Source organism: Cyprinodon variegatus, unplaced genomic scaffold (assembly GCF_000732505.1).
Source record: "Cyprinodon variegatus isolate N-32 unplaced genomic scaffold, C_variegatus-1.0 Scaffold118, whole genome shotgun sequence".
NCBI lineage: Eukaryota > Metazoa > Chordata > Actinopteri > Cyprinodontiformes > Cyprinodontidae > Cyprinodon > Cyprinodon variegatus.
This window is the reverse complement of record NW_015150571.1, coordinates 1,120,389-1,140,147: the sequence shown is the minus strand read 5'-3', so window position 1 is coordinate 1,140,147 and position 19,759 is coordinate 1,120,389. Positions and strand designations below refer to the sequence as shown.

The window sequence follows — 19,759 nt, the reverse complement described above, 5'->3', positions numbered from 1 at the left end:
TCTATACCACAGTGCTTACTTGTTTGGTAATATTGGAAATGTACAAAAAGGCTGATAAAGCAAAAACAATGTGCATTAGGTAGGCTCTCATCTGATGTTTGAAAAGGCTGCCCATTGGTCATTTTTGGTGTCTGTGCTGTACCAAGAGGCTAACATCTAGGGATTCTGATTTAGAGCATTGAGAGGAAGTGGTTTTATAATTGGTTGAGGCAAACGGGCTTCCGAGAAAAGCTTTAGATTGTGTGCTCTTGGTAAGTAGGACAAGCAGATGTCAGAGTTTTATCAGTTGCATTAAGTCCAGCAGAATGTTTCTCAGTGAGAGCTGGGAGAATGCACTGAAACCATGCTGTTTAATTGTAAAGGAGTAAGGGGAGGCGACGAGTATGAAAAAACAAACAAAGAGTATTGAGAAAAATACAAAAAATAGGAGAGAATGAAAGAAGGCAGAGCAGAACATTATTTATCATCATCACCCCCTGGCTATTGTGCCTCTGCACCGGCAGCCATGTTGAACAAACAGCCGTCCTTGGATTAATGTTTGAATCTTTTTAAAGTGCTTTATTCCTTCGACTGCTGCTTGCTTTGGTGCTTTATCTTCAGTTTATATCAAATTGTTTGTATAGAAAATGTGATGGAAATGCCCCTTATTACTGATGTGGTGACAAATCTTCTGATGTTATGTTATTTCTTTGTCATGTTTCCGCTGCATCAGCCTTTTAGAGCAGAAAGGGAATTTGCCTGTTGGGGCCTAATAGCTGCTTGTGTGTCCACTCCATGTTATGAGCTGCATGTGTCGTGAGTACAGCAGGCTTTTAACAATGCCTGTCAACATATGGAGAGGTTGTGTTTACCTGCCCAGGCAAGGCACTGACTTTCCCAGAGCAGGAAGGAAGCTACAACCTGACAGAAGCCAACGAGTGTCTGAAAATAAGATGCGATGTGCTCCTGTAAGTCTGCTCACGTATTATCAGACATCTTGTTAGCAGCAAAATGTGCCAGGCTGAGACAAAAATGCTTGCAGTAGAAATAATATGGGTCAGGAATTTTTGACTCCACAATAAAGATCTGAAGAGTATATGATCTCCATTTTTGTAAAGCATTGACCTGATTATATGTATTTCTGAGTTCTCAGTGAAGGCTAAGCAAATGTAAGAACAGTACTCTAAAGGTGATCTTGTCAGAATTCACACTATTTGCTTCCATTAGCTACATTTTTAATCATTGGTTCATTTATCAATGAGTTTTAAAACACATTAGCCTAATGGTCTTGGTTAAACATACATTCATCCATCCCGCTTCTCCCGCATATCAGTCAGGGTCCCGGTGGGGCCGGTGTATAACCCTGGTAGTCTGTCGATGAAAGGCTGGGTCCACCCTGGGTAGGTCGCCAGTCTGTCGCAGGGCAATGCAGAGACATACAACCATCCCACAGACACACACCTAATGAAAATTTAGAGACGCCAATTAAAAGGCATATTTTTGGACTGTGGAAGAAACCCGGAGTACCCTGTGAGAACCCACACATGCACAGGGAAACATGCAGACTTTATGCAGAAAAACCCCACACCAGAAATGAGACCTTCTTGCTGCAGGGCAATGTTTACCAGCCATGGTTAAACATATTAAAGAGAAAAGCATATTAGAAAATAAAAAAGGGCTTGTGAACTTTCCTTGTAAATTGCTACATGAAATAAAAATAAAGAGTCAATTACGACTACAACATTTCTGTGATTGGAAATTGCCTGATTGGAAATCAATAGTTGCAAGTTGTTTTCTGTTTCATTCAATTTTTTATGCCTCATTTTTTAAAATGATAATAAGTAGGATGGAAATCTGTTTGCAATGGATTCCAAATGTTTTCCCCTTTTACTGAGGAAAACTTTTTTGCTGATTGTCTATCATTGCTTCCATTGGCCTCTGTTTATTTTACCTTATAATGCAAGAACAAAATTGTTAACTGACATGTAATCTTTTCAAGAGACCCAGATGTGGTCTCTAGCTTGTGTTAACTGTCCATCTATTGGCTTTCCAAAGACATAAAAAAAAACAATAAGTTTAAATTGAATATTTAAAGTTCCTTGAGGGTAGTTTTATTGTGAACTGTCCCTCTATCAATGAAGATAATTAAATTAAGTGTTTTAAAAATGAACCATCCAGACTGAGTTTTTGCTTTTTTGGATAAGAAGTGATAAAACCTGGTTTCCCTTACATCTATAAACAATGTTGTTGTCTTTTCACAGTTAACACAAAACAGAACGATGAAGATTACAATATATAATAATATATATATTTCTAGCTTTCTGTATTGATATCAACTAGGTTAGCTTGGTTAGGATAACTAACACCCTAATCTGTAAGTGTAAAGTTGGGCAATTGAAATCATTAGCCTAATATCTGTTAACCTCTCATAAGAGACCTCTTCGCTGGTAAGTATCATTGGTACCATTAATACAAACCGAACATTCCTGTTTAATGCTAATGTCTTTGTGATGTTCTTATATGCGGTTCAAGTGATGGCAAACAAAAAGCCCTGCCATTTAACTATGGAGAAAACTGCAAAAAAGTTAAGGCCTAATGTGGACGACTGAAACAGGGTGAGACTAGCAGTGTCAATGAAGTGGTTGACAAGGACAATAGGTGGCGAAATTGGAAAGGAGGAGATGAGATTTTTTTTTCTCTGTCTTGTTGCTCTCAGGCACAAGCTGCAGCTGTCTATGTCTAGCAGTGTTTTGCACGATTCTCCAGGGTTACCTCACAGGATAACACATCAGACTGGCACATGCAAATCTCTCCCCATATCTGTTGCACAGCAGAGAAACAGAGGGAGTGAGAGAAAAAAAAAAAAATCACACTGTGAGAGTAAAACACTATCCAGGCAGTGATCAAAGACACATTAACATAGGGCTTATGTTCACACAGTGACTAAAACAGTTTGTTTTATGAAATTTAGAGTACTGCATGTTTTCCAAACTCATTTAATTTACTCCTCTTCTGGACACAGTGTTGTTCAGCGTAACATTCAGGAAGAAGTACACTTCCAAATGCGGCCCCGTAGTCACACATATGTGCTTATCTTTGCTGAATCTCTCTGACATCTGCTCATCTCTTGGTTGTCGGATTAAATATGGAATCTCCCTGTCACCCCGTCTCTGTGTTTTATTAGAGATTCTTATGCATTGGACAGTCTGTTGTGTCAGCAAAGCTTTACTGTAGCCCATTTACTGTACCCACCATGTCATTTAATCATCTCTGCAAGTGTGGGTATTTCAAATTGTGCGTGAGTGTGTGTAGGGAGCAGAAGACAGAGGTCTGGGTGAGCACACAAGGTCAGAAACAGTAAAGAAAGAGTCCCTTGCAGATGGATTTAACTTCCACAGATCTCTCACTCTCTCTCTTTTTCTTGCCTGCCCTCCCAATCTAGATAATGCCCACTTTTAAAAACCTTATTTACAACATCCATTGATTCTGCCTTCAAGGAATGGCAAGTCTGTGTCCATTTTCTGGTCATTGTAGATGGCAAAAGTGCTGCAGAGAAACTTTCAATTAAAGCTCTTCTGTTATGCAGCAATTAGTCTGGACATGTCTCTTGTGGACTTTACTATTTGCTTTAGTCACTAAACCACTCAATTGAGACAAAGCCTGCAAACAGTAGATGCTGTTAATCTGAGCTAATGTAAGGAATCGATGATGAGACACTAAGAAAGCACCATTGAAGCCCCCTGGAGGTTATGTTCGAAAAAGTTATCTGTAAGATCACTTCTTTGAAGAGAAGGTAGAGTGAAAATGCACTGGGCTATGAAACAGAATTTGCCTGACAATATTTCTTCTGTGTTTTATGTTTGCTTCACCTTTAAATATTTCATATTATCAAAGGGGTTTTATCATGAAAGATTACCTCAGTTTTTAACAGTAACGATTTCCAAAAATCAACTTGTGCAGTCGTGAAAAAGAGATTTCCCCCTAAAGCGTTTACCTATTTAAGCCGGGCTTACACTGTGCCCTTTTCAGGGAGACTTTCCAATCGTGCAGGAATTTTCCGATCTGCCCAACTTACAGCCTGATCGTGCATCGTTTAGTGTAAACAAGGTTTAATCAGCCGCTCACGACCACCTCCCGATCAGGAATCGTGAGGTGGGGACTGTCGTGGGGAAATCGCTCAGTGGGCATTCGCAAAAACGGATTCTTCTTCTTCCTCTCAGATGTAAACACAGAAGCATGGTGGGGGTGAAAGTGAAATGGAGCTTTTTCTGTAAAATTGACAGACCGTAGTAGCTACATTTTATCAGCCAGGTCTTTGTCCAAATACGTAATCGAATTTTCTTTTTAGCGCTTTCAGCACAAAATTGTACAAACTGCCAAGGGAGCGCAGTTCACTCTAGTGAGCTTCTTATTCCTCTGATACTCATTTGGCTTCTGGATAGACGAGTCAGATTAGCGCCATCTCACTGCAGAGCTGAGTCCGACGTGGTTTTTAGACGTATAGTGTGTGCAGGTCGATTGCATCAGGACGTCGAGTCTAAGTGTGAGAACATACATTGTGAGCTGTGAACTCAGACTGTACGACGAAACCTGTAGGTGCGTACAACAATTGGGAAATTCGCACAGTGTAAGCCCTGCTTTTGAGGCAGAACCAACTGTCTTCAAGTATGACCAACAGCTTGTATTTTTTACATCATAGTGTAAAAAAAATACCCTGCTTCTCTGAAGTTGGTGTTTCAATTCAACTACATTAAAGGGATTCCAACCACAAATCCTCTGATTAGGCAAAAACACTTTTTTTTGCTGCATAAAAAAGCAGGCCTGAGCATTACAATGGCCAGTTATCCTTTCAGTGTTTCTAGTAAAGAGTAGTAGTCATGGTTCTATCAGTTAATCCACGTTTTCCAGGTTTTAAAGTGCCAAAGTACTACCAAATCATCACTGCATCATGTCTGACCTTTTTTCTTTCTTTTCTGTGTTTTCTTCTTATAACCTGTGTTTGCTTTACACTCATAGGTTTTGAGAATCTCTTTGAGTATATATAGGATTACTGGATCATGAACCCTGGTTTTAACTGAGGAATTTAGAGGCCTACAATGTTTTAAATGATTTAAGTGATGCATTCTTAGGCAGCTAAACTAAATAAGGCAAAAATAACAGAAATCTGTAAGGAGATAAATCTTCTCTCCCACACGTGTTTGATCAAGACCAAGGCCCCCCCAAAGCTCTTTGTACTACAGTAGATTCACACACTGATGGTGGCAAGCTACATTGTAGCCATAGCTGCCTTGGATAGAAATCAGGCTTTTGTACACAGGAGCCAGAAGGCCCTCTACTACTATCAACATACAGTGAATTATTTTGTTCAAGGACATAGAGATCAAGACAGTGACGGCCGGGGTTTAAATCAAAGATTTTGAAATCTTTGGTATATGTAAAATATTTGCATTCAGGCTTAAAAGTCCCATTTACACTACCCATTTGAAACCCTGCCGAGAACGGTCCAAGCACAGTAAACGAGATAATTATAACTTGAGTGTAAATGGAACGCAACTGAACTCGACTGTGCCAGACACAACTGATAACAAACAGTGCATGAGAAGACCGTGTCATCTTCTATTTACAGTCAGCTGACTCATTCCGTGGGTTTTCCGCCATGTCTGGCTTTATAGTTCATTGATCTCTTCACCTGTTCAAAACATAAACTTTTTTCTCAGCCTATTTACAATAAATGGCATCAAAAGAGCGTGGTGTGACCTGGGATGATGCCGAGACCGAGGCTCTGATTGAAATCTGGGCAGAGGACGCTATCCAGGCACAAGTTCCTGAATGTTATAGGTCCCGCTATTTTTGTTTGTGCAATTCCTGCCTTGAGAGCTGTAGTTTCGTGGACCGCCACTAGGAGGCGAGGAACTGTGCTAGCGTTATGTGTAAATGGTCGTAAGAACCAAACTCAGCATGATTAACTGATCCAAGTTTGGTCCAAGCTCGGCATGGATCTATTTCAGATTATCACTGTAAATGGGGCATAAGGTTTAAGTTGAGGCACATGGAAAATGTATGTTTTTAAATCAGCTATTAAAATGCTTTTGTGTTTAGACTCAAGAAAAGTTAAACTAACTTTATTGTTCGAAAATCAGCACGCTCTACTTTCCTTGTTTTCATCTTTTCTCGACCTGAGAAATACTGTAGGTTTGACACTATGCTTCAGATCTCTAAATAGTATTTTAGCTACTACTTGCTTTTATTAACTTCAGGAAGTTTTATGAAACACATTTCCCCCCCGCTCAGGGTGCCATTGGAGTTTATTGACATCATCCGAATCCCTTCTGTTTCTCCTAGACCTATTTTTTTTATCACTGCCATCACTTCTAATTTTTTTTCTCTGTTTTCTCACTTTTAGAAACTGCATGTCTTCAAGAAGACTCTCCAGGCCTTGATCTACCCAATTTCATCGACTACACCCCACAATTTTGAGGTGTGGACGGCAACTGCTCCCACCTACTGTCATGAGTGTGAAGGTCTGCTGTGGGGCATCGCCCGCCAGGGCATGCGTTGCTCAGAGTGTGGTGTTAAATGCCATGAGAAGTGCCAGGACCTGCTCAATGCAGATTGTTTACAAAGTAAGAAGTTATTTAATTTTATACTGCAACAGACCGGAGGTTAAAAAATGTAATTATTTTAAAGATTTTTTGTTTCTCCAGATTTATTTTTAAATGTCTAACTCAGAGGTCTCAAACCGGTTCCAGAAAGGGCCATGTGGCTGCAGATTTTCTTTCCAACCAAGCAATTGCACACCAGACTCCAGTCACGTCATGAGTGCAATGTGAACATGATGACTTGATGAGATGACTGGAGTCTGGTGTGCTATTGCTTGGTTGGAAAGAAAACCTGCAGCCACACGGCCCTTTCTGAAACCGGTTTTAGACCCTTGGTCTAACTGATATAGAAAATTATGTAACTGAGTGTTTTTACCATCTTCCAAACCAAAGTTTTGTCCTTGCCACTAACTATTTATTGCTCAGGTTTGGCATACTCCCCTGAAAAGGTTCAGATTTTTGAGTTTGGAACTGGTCAATCAGTTGTTTGTGATTTATCAAACTGCAACAAACAGCAATAGCTGATATCTTGGTGCATCTTAAACATCTTTACATACTTCTTCTCTTATCTATGTACCGCATAATCCAAAACATCTACGCTGTTTTGGATTATGCAATACATACATCTCATACCCTTTGCTACTTTCTGCATTTTTGTCCCAGTGTGAGCCACTCCACTCTTTACAGCATCCAGCCAGCTTTGTCTTTCAGGCACTATCTTGTTATTACAGGGTAGAACACTACACACTATGAACAACGTGACTCTTCAGGATGGTCCCTTCAGCAATGCTCTCACGCTCTAAGTGGATTATCCTCACCCCGGCTGTTATAAAACTCTTGGTTTTATATATTTTTATACAAGTACAAAATGTTTTATGCTGTGAATTATCCTTATCTTTACTCCAATCTTCTCTTATTACCACACATCTGATATAAAATATTCTGATCAGATAATATTATAAGGCTATTTTTACATGTACCTGTTTTTTCTCATAGGCATTATTATGAAGAATAAATTATCTAGACAAACGTTAAATCTGATAAACTGCTCTCTAAAGAGCACACACCTGCATAGATTACTAAGAAATTGAGATTGAAATTAACAACGTGGATTAGACATTTATCTCACAAAAGCTTTTGACCGCTTTTAAGGGGCCGTGGAGAAAAGTTCGAAGCATGGAGCAGAAGACAAGACTCAAAATATCATCATGGCTATGAAGGAGCGTATGAAGATCAGGGAGAAGAACCGACCTGAGGTGTTTGAGGTGATTCAGGAGATGTTTGAGGTCTCTAAAGAAGAATTTACCTCCCATTTGAAGACAGCCAAACAGGCTGTGCTGGATGGAACGTCCAAGTGGTCTGCCAAAATCACCATAACAGGTTGGCCTGCTTTAATAATGAACTAAATCTCACTATTCAGACTATTAGTCAATGTTTTGTGCTTAGCCATGCCTTTGTATGTATTTTCCCTAATGATGCTGTACGTGACCCATTGAACATAAGCTTTTAATTACTTCTTTCAATCATGAAAAATGCCAGCAGGGATCTGAAATGACAAACATTTTTTATAATGATTGATAAATGCTATTTCTAATTATTTTACATTAATTAAGCAGTTTTTTTTATAGGAGTGGGACTTTATGAAATTTTGATATAGCTGTGTTAACAGATATAAGATAAGCAGTTGGATGGTTTAATTACAGGAAAGGCTGAAATAAACAGACACATCAAACGACAAGCATTGTGTTTGTTTAGGCATGCATGTTGGAGAGAGACGTGTTATATTTATGTCAATTGTTATAATTCCTGCCCATTACATTGAATTGAAGTAAGTATGGGTGTTTGTGGCAAGTCAGCACAGGCACAACTCCCAATTAACAAAAAACCTAAAACCCATTATTTTTATTATTTTATTATGTAAATAAATGTTTTTAATCAAGTTCAGGAAAAAACAGGTCTCTGATTTTTTCTGAATAAATAGATAAATATAAATTAGCAATACATGTAAGAACCTATTACAGTAAACATACCCCTATTACCTTAAACAAATACTATTATATTTTCTGATTATTTTTTATGGATTCAGTCCATCTTCTTTTTAATGATCAAGTTAAAATGAAGAATTGTTACTATTTTTACTATTTGTAATGTTGCCTTAAGATAATTCCTGTTTTTTAAATCTTAATGTTAGTCTTGAGCGTACTTTAAGACATTACCCTTTGAAATATTTAGTAAGTGTTGCACCACAACAGAACCTGAAGCTGGCTTATTGACTTGTTAGGCATGTTTGTGGTGCATATGTGGATTGAAGTGTAAACCTTAAATCTATTGCAGAAATTAAATATATAGATCACACATGAAAAGGGGGGTATTCTCCCATTAGATTTGGGTTTAGTTTCCTATTTTAATGGCAAAAATTGTGGAAATAAGTAGGGTAATTTATACTTTATTTGGTATCTCTTCCTGAAGGTAAAGGCCTATTCAGCACTGGCTTTGTGAATTTCAGTCTGTGTCCAATAACAGATTAGAAAAAGATTACCCACTGTGAAGAAGTGGTGTTGAATAATATGGTGTAAATGGATCAAAGAAAGTTGATGTGAATTCAATGGCAGTTTTTGATGTTCTTATATCTAAATGAAAAATTCAGCATTTGACTAAATCAATAAGCCAGCAGTGTGTTTGGTAACTGCGGGCTTAGCAGCTGTCTGCCTTCTTGGTATGTCAAGCCTTCTTTGACATTTACAAATTTGTGTTTTGTAGATGTTAAGCAAAATGCTGTATAAATTGACCTGTTGATTTACTTTTTCAGTCTTTAACCAAATAGAATATCATATTGTTTATCTAGTGTTTAATGGAATTGTCACAGTTAAAAGTATAAATATATTTATAAATCAAATAAAAAAGTATTTTGCTTATTTTTTGAGTTTTTTTATTTAAATTATCATATTAGGCTATTACTTTACAGATAACCTTATTATCTAACTATAACAATTAGAAATACATTTATAGGAAAAATAAAATTACAAACAGGTTTAGCAATGAATTTCATATTTGACCTTTTTATTTAAATAAATGACTCCTTCATACCTAAAATTACTGGTTGTTCAGTTCAATTTTAATTATGTTTTTTTAAACAGCTCTGATTCACAACACATATCATCTCAAGGCATTTTACAGAGATAGTTCAACCAGATCATACAGCCAGATTGGTAAAAAAAATAATATTTAAATTTAAAACAAGCTGATTGCATCGATCATTGACCTGTAGGGTACGGTCCTCCTGGATGAGCATGTGGTAACAGCAGATACTCGATACATACAGTATTTGCTTGCATTTTGTTGTCGACCAAAATCCCTCACACAAAGCATGCATGAAGGGACAGTGGAAAGGAAAACTTTTTAACAGAAAGAAACCTCCAGCAGAACCAGGCTCAGTAAGAGCGGCCATCTGCTGAGGCCGACTGGGGTTCAAGGAGACAGAAGCAGACATAAAGGAGGAGCATAGAAGCACCAATCAATGTATATGTTCTATGTTTGAAAAGATTATGGTAAATTAGCTCCACAGCTGGCTCTGTCTAAGAAAAAAAAAACAGTAAAGCTGATGATCTCTGAGCCAATTTTCTTTTCAAAGGGATGAGGGAGAGCACATATAGTTAGTCACTGTAAAGGCTTAGTCATATCTATGTGTAGGAGAGAAACAGAACTAAACACTATGAAAAAACAGGCTATCATCTCTAAACAAAAATGTTGATGGCAGCAGCACAGCTGATATTTCTCTCCAGGATGGAGTCACAGCCAAACAGGAACAGATCATTTTAAAGTAAAATGAGGAGAAAAAGCAAAGGGAACATAAAGTTAGGGGATTAACAGACAAATACTGCAGAATGGGACAATAGAAGCTAATAGAATGAAGCAGCCTATCACAGCATAACTATAGACATAGCTTCGGATTGCCTTAGTCACTCTAACTATAAGCTTTATCAAAAAGGAACGTTTTTTTGGTGGAAAGGATTGATTTGTTGAGATTGCTGGAAATCCAACCTTTTTCTTTTTAGTATCCTAACACTTTGTTTTTACAGGATTCACTTTTTCACCTTTTTTAAGGAGTTTAATTTGAAACTTGGAAGCAAGCAGGTCGCAGACCCCCCAAACCACTATATCTTTCCCCCAACTTCTGTCAGCTTTGTGCTGAATGATATATATGTACCCTGAATAATTTAGACTAACTTATGCATATTTAATGCTGCAGTGTCCTTTTTCCCTTTTATGTTGCTAGTGAAATACTACAGTCTTTCCCTTACTTTGCCTACTATTCTGAATCACCGCTCTTTGTTTGAAACAAAGAACCAAGTCAGCACTTACACATTATAGCAGTGGGATTGTACATAAGGCTGCAACCTACCTTAACCCAATGTTTAAGTTAAAGAAAGAGTGAACTATGAATTAAAGTTTAACAAAATAACAAGGGCTGCTTGTTTTTTATATATGCATTTATCTAGCAAGATGACCAAGGCACAGGTTTGTTTTTCAATCATTGTTTTTCTCTACACTACTGCTGTCCAAAAATGCCTAGATTTTAAATATTATTCTATCGCTTATTAGAATCCTATTAAAATTTTATCTGCTACCAATCTCTTCATCGACATATTTCATAATAATGAATAAAAAAGTAAATGAAAATGATTTAATCTATAAAATAACTTATCAATACTTAAGTAATAAAATAATTAGTGGCTGAGTTATACTTAGTAGATCAGACAAATGCTATGTTAAAGTTCTTAGCATATATAATAGTCGTATTTACATATATTCTTTACTGTATTTAATAAATAAACATGTCAGAATAGCTGGAAATCATTGTGGTTGTTACATAAGCAACCTAAATGTGCAATTCTTGCCCTTCTGCTTTCTGGTAGACTGATTACTGTATGTGGGTCATACAGACATGGATTGTAGGTCAGTAAGACACAGCTGGCATATTAAAAAACTTACAATTATGTGGCTTGATTTGAAACAATGCATTCATTGTCCAAACCCATCTCAGTAAATTAGTTTATTCACTGACTCATTTCAGTAATGCAAGTAAAAATGAAAAACTGATATGAATTCACATCATGCAGATATATATTTCAATGTGTTCATTTCTAATTTTGGTTGTATGACATACAGGTAATTACTAAACACAACTGAAATATAATAACAACGATATATCAAAAAGCACTTATGCATTAGTACAAGAACTCTGCATTTCATCAGATATCTTTTGCATCAACTCACCATTCCATGATGGAGAACAGCCTTTGGTTCTGTTCTGCTGTGATGGAAACATTGATTGTCTCTGGCATTTAGGAAAAACCAGTTGTTCTGGTTCAACCAGTGTCCTTTTATTTTTGACTCTTTTAACTACTCATCCAATCTCTATATCTAAAAATATTATCTTACTTCGTATAGATTTGCTGATTGCTGTATTGAAAAGATTTCTTCCTGTCTTTTGTTCAGTAATGTGTGCACAGGGATTACAGGCCAAGGACAAAACTGGATCCAGTGACCCATATGTCACAGTCCAGGTGGGGAAGACCAAACGCAGGACCAAAACCATCTTTGGCAATCTTAACCCTGTTTGGGATGAAAAGTTCCACTTGTGAGTGCTTTCTATATGTTTATGTGTATATATACTGTATATGGCATGCCATTTTGGAAATTGTATTGGAATGAAGCTTTGAATTTATTGAACGAAAGTTGGCCTGAAAGAATTCTGGGTAATGTAGTTTCAAATTAGATAGATAACTGAAAACTTAAACCCATTAGGCCAACTCACACATTCTGGCTTGTTAAAAGCTGTCATACCAGTCTCAAAAGTTTGAATTAATTCAGTTGTTTTCATTTAAAATTAAAAAAATATTGATTAACGTAATCAATGAATAAATAAAACCCCTGCTAAATAACATCCATGCAACAGCCCCTTTTTTCCCCTCACTGTAGATTTAGATGATCTCATTTGGCCATTTAAGGTGGTCGTTTAAGTGAGTGGAGTTGGTGAAGTCTCTGTATTTCTGCCTGTGGGAATGAACCAGACCAGGAAAAGTGAAAAGAGATGCGGGGAACGGGATGGGGAGAGCAAAGAGGCTCAGACAAAAGTGGACATAGCTAAATATGGAGGAGAGTACAGACTCTGGGAATTTACATATCTGGAGTAAAACAGATAAGATGCGTGTACAAAAAAAAAAAAAAAAAACTTTCCACAAAACACAAATTTATGGCAACAATATACTATTTTGTGGCTTGGAAATTTTAATTTGTGTGCAGTAAATATTAAATTGTGCGCATAAAATATATTTGATGTTGGCACAAAATCCTGATCCATTTCCATGGCGTACTTCATACATGTTTGTGGCCACACAACATTGGTATAATGTATGAGCAGTGGGAGGCTTAATGAGGCACTTGTTTTGCTTTGGCCTGATATAACTGCCTGGCTGATGAACATTTTTTATACATTAAATTTCCTCACTTTCAATCACAATAGGAGAAGTTTTATGTTCTTGAGATATTTGGGGGTCCAGTCTAATCTTCTTTTTCAAATTTCCGACTTAAAAAAGTGGATTTAACCTCTGCACTCATGCAGTCCATATTTTGCGCAGTGCAGCACTGATCACGTTTTATTTCAAGCCAAGAGCTTTTATGGCTTCTCCTTTTCTCTTGGTCGATCATAATCAATACTTTATAACATATAGGCTTCATCCTTTAGGCCTATTACTAATGGGTTAAAGATGGAGCAGTATGTTATCCATATAAACCTATGGAAACAATAAAAACAAAGCATTTAGTCACACGGAACAACTGTAAAGTCAGCCTTCCGCATGTGTAAATATGCACTCCATTACGCAACCGAGTAACAGATTGAAAAATAAACGCTAGTCAGGGCAGAGGCTGAGATCACAGATCTAAGGTTGAGAATAATGACCACAAAAGTTACAAATTATAGCATTAAAATAGTAATAGAAATAATGGATGCAAATCAGTAAGCTGATCATGTGTAATACAGCATAACAAGCCCCGTTTGCCAAATGCACAGCTGCAGTTGGAAATAAACTGACCACTTGAGACTTGATGAGACTCAGCTCTACAGGAAATGATCTAGAAGCCACTTTGCCTCCAAATCATTTTATATATATTTTCATATATATTCTCCATCTCCTCTGCCTGTATCTTTAGTGACCATGATTGCCAGTCGGCAGGTGTTTGTGATATAAATTGTGAGCGAGGAGCTTTAGACTAAACCCATAAATGTTTTTCAAGAAACAAAAATGCTTCTATTGTGATAGAAAGCAACTTTAATGCATAACAAACGGGCATGCGCCTGGCAGTTATTGTTGGGCAAAGCCAAATAACTGCCCTGTTAAGTTCCCCACCTCTCAGCTGAATCTGGTGCCGCTGCACATCATATATGTTGTGGCCATAAATAGGTAGGTAGACATAGATCAGTGCTTGCAGACATGAAATAGGTTTTTTTTGGCACAATTTAATATTTCTCGCCCACAAATTATTGTTTCAAATAGTATTTTGGTGTCCCAGAAATGAGTATTTTAAGGTAATTAGTAATCCAGAAAATGTGATAGAATACACATTGGCTGATTTTGAATACATAAGACTGGTAAGGACTCTTTAGCGAAAGTGTGTCTCAGTGTTTGCCATTATAAATGCTGAATGAATAGTGTTTGCAATAAGAAGGGAGTTAGGTAAAGGTTTCTGTATGCTTCTTATCATAGTTCCTTTAGGATGGAGGGATTTCAAGGTCCCTCACTGGTGCTAAGGAGCTAAAAAGAATCCCTTGTGTGAAATAACACATTTGCACAGCACACCTTGCGGAAATTAACAAAAAAGCATTATTGCCTCCCATTTACCATTTGTGACAAGCAAATGTGTCTACCTTCATGTTTTAATTTTTGCAATGGAGAGCTCAATCTGTTTTCTACATCTGAGCAACTTTTGTTTTTTTTTATAGTTCATTTTTGTTTGACTAGCACTCATGTTTTTTCAGAACATGGTGAGTTCTGGATAGTTAAGGCTTGCCAAAATTGGCATAGCAGTCTGGACTTCCTTTCCTACACTTGATGGATTTCTTACTCCACAAAAGGTGAAGGATCAGGATCCAGGAGCAATAATTTGATGTATTCTGTCTCAGCTGTTATGAGAGAATCAATGGAGTCAAGCAAGTTAGCAATACTAGTGGAGGTGTGAAAAGATAAAGAAAAAGTCCAGGAACAAGTAAGAAAAAAGAAAAAAAAATACTGGATGCCAAGAAAGATAAAACAGGAGTAACACTCAGAATACAATATAAATGTTGGTTTTCACAGTGGTTGGTGCTAAAGCTGTGGAAGCCTTCAAATCTTAGCAATCTGATGGATGCTGATTGAATACACAGCCTTACTAATGCTGATACTAATGATAGCAGTGCTATTCCTAGGCTCGTGTTGGTGACTGAGAGTTTATACAGAATGTAATGTGAAAAATATTTGACATTGCTCTTGTTTCCTTTCTGGGAGCAGCTGGTAGATGATGATGACGATTAAACGTTTATTAGTGCCTATGGCACCAAGTGCAAAAATTGTTTTAGGCAAAAAAGGATGAAGTAAGCTCTATCACCTATAATGCTTGATTTAATTAATAATGCTTTATAATGCTTAATAATGCTATTTTCACATTAAAAAAATAATTATATGTTTGTAGTCAGAGATGATAAATAGGCCTCTTTAATGCAACCTGAGATTCCTTAATACCTCATCAGAACCGCAGGCTGACTGTCTCCTTGCCACGTTGCATTGATGCAGTAGTCCTAACCAATTATTAAGGGCATTTACTAAACTGTACATGGACATACAATGCATCTCAGAAGGCTAATATTTCCATATCCATGAAGCGTTTTTTTTATTCCTCTTGAATTTTTGTCAGATTTTCTCTAGCTGTATATCAACTATAGGCCAAATACCTTTACATTATGGAGAAAGATGTTTTTTTAGGCTCTGAATTGAATCTACAGCACATTTTTTTATTTTTTAATAAGGCCATTTTAATTGATATGTGTTTAGTTAACACAGTTCATTAATTATTCTCACATTCCTTTTCATTTTGCTCTGTAGTTCTCAACATGGCAACCTATTAGAGTACGGGTGCTGTTAAATGGGTTGCTTAGTTTTCTCTCTTATCTAAAAGAAGTGGGTTTTAAATTAATATCTTGCAAACAAGTTTCTAGGAAACAACTTTGAACATTTTTTTGATCTCCAAAGCAGAGGCGTTCGATTCCCTTTCAAGGGGTTGCTATGGTGATCTCAATAGATGTTGCTTTTGTTGACTAAAATGCAACAAGAAATGTATAGACAAAGACAAACAAGATTTTTTTTTTTATGAAATGCCTTATCAGGCTTTGCGTGTAAAGTAATTTACCTTCAACTCCATTTGCTATCTAAATCTCCAGCACAGCACTGATTAGTTATTCCCTTCAGGTTAGTTCAAATGCAGTAATTAAAAAAACAAATTAACAAATAAAACAAATGCATGATTTTACTGGTCTAGATGGGTGCAAGAATAGTGAAGCTTCGTCTTGAACGTAATTATGTTTGCCGATCTTCCTTCTTTTTTTTTTAACATATCCAGCAATGGACTCTTCCCGTAGCCTGTCATACTGAGAGTTTTTGTCTACAGAAGATGGTCAGTTTTGCATTCCTTTTTTGGTTGTATACTACAGAGATTTTCTGAATGTTTGCAGGCAAGGCTCAATGCCTGTAAAGAGACTCCTGTGGTGGCTGTAATAAAACTCTTTCCTTTTACTACAGGGATGTAGATTAATAGAGCAATACATTACTGTGTGCTTAGCAGAGACTCCTGCCACAGTGCTGCAGCAGCCTCCTCTTTCCCTACAATGAGATTACTCAAAATAAACACTGCAGATATTGTGCATGTCAAACACCACATGCCAATAGTAGAAGATGTAATATGTTGGTTTCAGTTCTTAAGTACGTAAGCTTAAACCCTTCTGAGTCTGCTTTAGACAATTCGGTTCTCCTAAGATGTTCTTAGTTGGTGTCAGAAGGGCAGTATAGTCAGACTTGTGTAACGGAATTGAACATTATATTCATACCCCTAGAACATTTTGACATTTAGTCACAATCTTTAAACTTTAGTTTATTTAATTTGATCTTATTATTATAGACTACCACAAAGTAGTGCATAATTATAAAGAAGAACCACGTTTTTAACAAATAAAAAACTGACTGAGCTACAGAGAAGCACTAGTTGGTTCTTTAGGAAGAACTGTTATAATTATTATTGAGATAACTCCACAAGTCATATAGAAAACACAGCAAACAGGTAAAAGATACTCCAGTCATGTGGGACTAAAACTTTAATGAGACAATAACTTTATTTAACCCGTATGCAAGATGTTGTGTTGCAAAAATTTAACACTGCAAATATCCCTGAACAAACTATGGACAGGTTGAAATATAGTGGTGGCAGTATGATCCTGGGGATGTTCTGATTTACCAGGAGGGTTTTTGGTTGTAACCAGTGTTGTTTTTGTCAACGATGACGTAACAAAATTACTTGACGCTCCTTTTTTTTCATGACGATTACAGGAACTGACGAGCTAAACAAGGATCTTTGTTGTCGAAAACTTGAGTTATTAGTGTGTGTTTTTGTCAATGACTAAATAAAAATAAGCGGGTGGTCGGTCAGACATTTGAGTTGCTTTATTGTACTGTAATCTGCCAAGCAGTCACAGGCCTGCTGCTGCGTCCTGTTTGATCATGCAGTCCTCCTGCCGTGCAGCGGTGCTCATTCTACATGAGCACAGATGGGTGATGGCAGCAGCAGCGGCGTGAAAATAATCCAGAATAGTTCATGTGTCAGACAGAACACCGGTACTGCGCACTGAACTCTGACAAACTAAACTTCTATTTGTGCTTGTGCAGAAATGGGCACTTAGCTTTGCTTCACTCTATTCTCCACACTGATGGTTTCGCTCTCAGCAGTATGGCTCTTCTATCGCTACTTAATAAACCCTGTGGCTGATCATCCTGTGCCAAGCATAAAAAACCCTCTCTAACTATCAATATTTTATTTCCTCCAGCTCATGAGGTGATGCTAAACATTCTTTAATTTCTACCAAAAAGAGTCCCTAAATTATATACATACTATATTTGCATACTGTTTAGTTTTTTTNTTTAACAAATAAAAAACTGACTGAGCTACAGAGAAGCACTAGTTGGTTCTTTAGGAAGAACTGTTATAATTATTATTGAGATAACTCCACAAGTCATATAGAAAACACGGCAAACAGGTAAAAGATACTCCAGTCATGTGGGACTAAAACTTTAATGAGACAATAACTTTATTTAACCCGTATGCAAGATGTTGTGTTGCAAAAATCTAACACTGCAAATATCCCTGAACAAACTATGGACAGGTTGAAATATAGTGGTGGCAGTATGATCCTGGGGATGTTCTGATTTACCAGGAGGGTTTTTGGTTGTAACCAGTGTTGTTTTTGTCAACGATGACGTAACAAAATCACTTGACGCTCCTTTTTTTTCATGACGATTACAGGAACTGACGAGCTAAACAAGGATCTTTGTTGTCGAAAACTTGAGTTATTAGTGTGTGTTTTTGTCAATGACTAAATAAAAATAAGCGGGTGGTCGGTCAGACATTTGAACTGCTTTATTGTACTGTAATCTGCCAAGCAGTCACAGGCCTGCTGCTGCGTCCTGTTTGATCATGCAGTCCTCCTGCCGTGCAGCGGTGCTCATTCTACATGAGCACAGATGGGTGATGGCAGCAGCAGCGGTGTGAAAATAATACAGAATAGTTCATGTGTCAGACAGAACACCGGTACTGCGCACTGAACTCTGACAAACTAAACTTCTATTTGTGCTTGTGCAGAAATGGGCACTTAGCATTGCTTCACTCTATTCTCCACACTGATGGTTTCGCTCTCAGCAGTATGGCTCTTCTATCGCTACTTAATAAACCCTGTGGCTGATCATCCTGTGCCAAGCATAAAAAACCCTCTCTAACTATCAATATTTTATTTCCTCCAGCTCATGAGGTGATGCTAAACATTCTTTAATTTCTACCAAAAAGAGTCCCTAAATTATATACATACTATATTTGCATACTGTTTAGTTTTTTTTCTTGTTTCTATCTATTTAGATTTGATGTGAACGTTTCCTTGTATTATTATTAAAACATTTCCTCTGTTTCCTTTAAATATTTCAACATGTTAGTTAGCATATTCATTCAAATTAGGTCTAGATTGCCATGGCATTACAAGTCAATTATAGAGGGTCTCTCTTTATTTTTTTTTCAATCAAAACCCTGTGTATTTAAATCTATTTTGACCCCTGAGGAGCAGTGACCAAGGGGTAAATTCTCAGAAATAAAGCCAAAATTGCCAAATTAGAAAGAAGAATGTTTTTGTTCTTTGCTTGTTTGGATCAATGAAGATTTTATTGATCTGTGTGTAATGCATAATTCATAGTAGATCAGTAAGTGTTTGCTTTGGGATGGAAACCTTATGTGTCTAAAACCATTCCTTTATTGGACATTTTGCTAGCTTGTCTGCCTGCTATATTAACCAATATAGCAGAACTAGATCTGCTATTTTTACTACTTTAGTGACACACTTTTTCAAAAAGTAGGGAATTAATGCATAAAAAGTTTATTTGAATTCTAAATCAAAGTTTTTTGCCCAACAGCAATGAAGAACTGCATGGCAGCATTCTATACCCAGCTATTGTACAATCTAGGCTACAGCTGTTAGTCTGGTAAAGAATCTGTTTTTTATCCAAAATTATAAAGGTTAACTTTTCTTTGTAACATAAAACTAGACTAAAACATTTTTAAGTTTTGGTTGACTAAAAATGACTAAAATCACACATATCATAATGACTAAAACTAATAATAGTTTTCGTCCTGAGGACTAAAACTAAGACTAAATCTAAGATGGCTGTCAAAAACAACACTGGTTGTAACATAAGAAAATGTGATAAAGTTCAAGGGGTGTGAATACGTTTTAAGGACTTTCCTGTCTAAATAGTTTTCTAAATAAAGCTGACCAATAAAGGGTGCTTTTAAAGTTATTGTTTTTTTTTATGCTTCTCAAAAAGCTGTCAGTTTGTGCC

The 19,759-nt window shown here is 36.9% G+C and overlaps 1 protein-coding gene across 2 annotated transcripts in view; it reads left to right on the top strand.

Annotated features, from left to right (window-relative positions):
* unc13c (unc-13 homolog C (C. elegans)) overlaps positions 1–19,759 on the top strand; it is a 168,437-nt gene that overhangs the window by 32,496 nt on the left and 116,182 nt on the right. For both annotated transcript variants that reach the window (XM_015375423.1, XM_015375422.1), the window contains exons 8-10: positions 6,383–6,602; positions 7,731–7,958; positions 12,078–12,219. In XM_015375423.1, the coding sequence (XP_015230909.1) occupies positions 6,383–6,602; positions 7,731–7,958; positions 12,078–12,219 (590 nt within the window). The remainder of the gene's footprint in view (positions 1–6,382; positions 6,603–7,730; positions 7,959–12,077; positions 12,220–19,759) is intronic.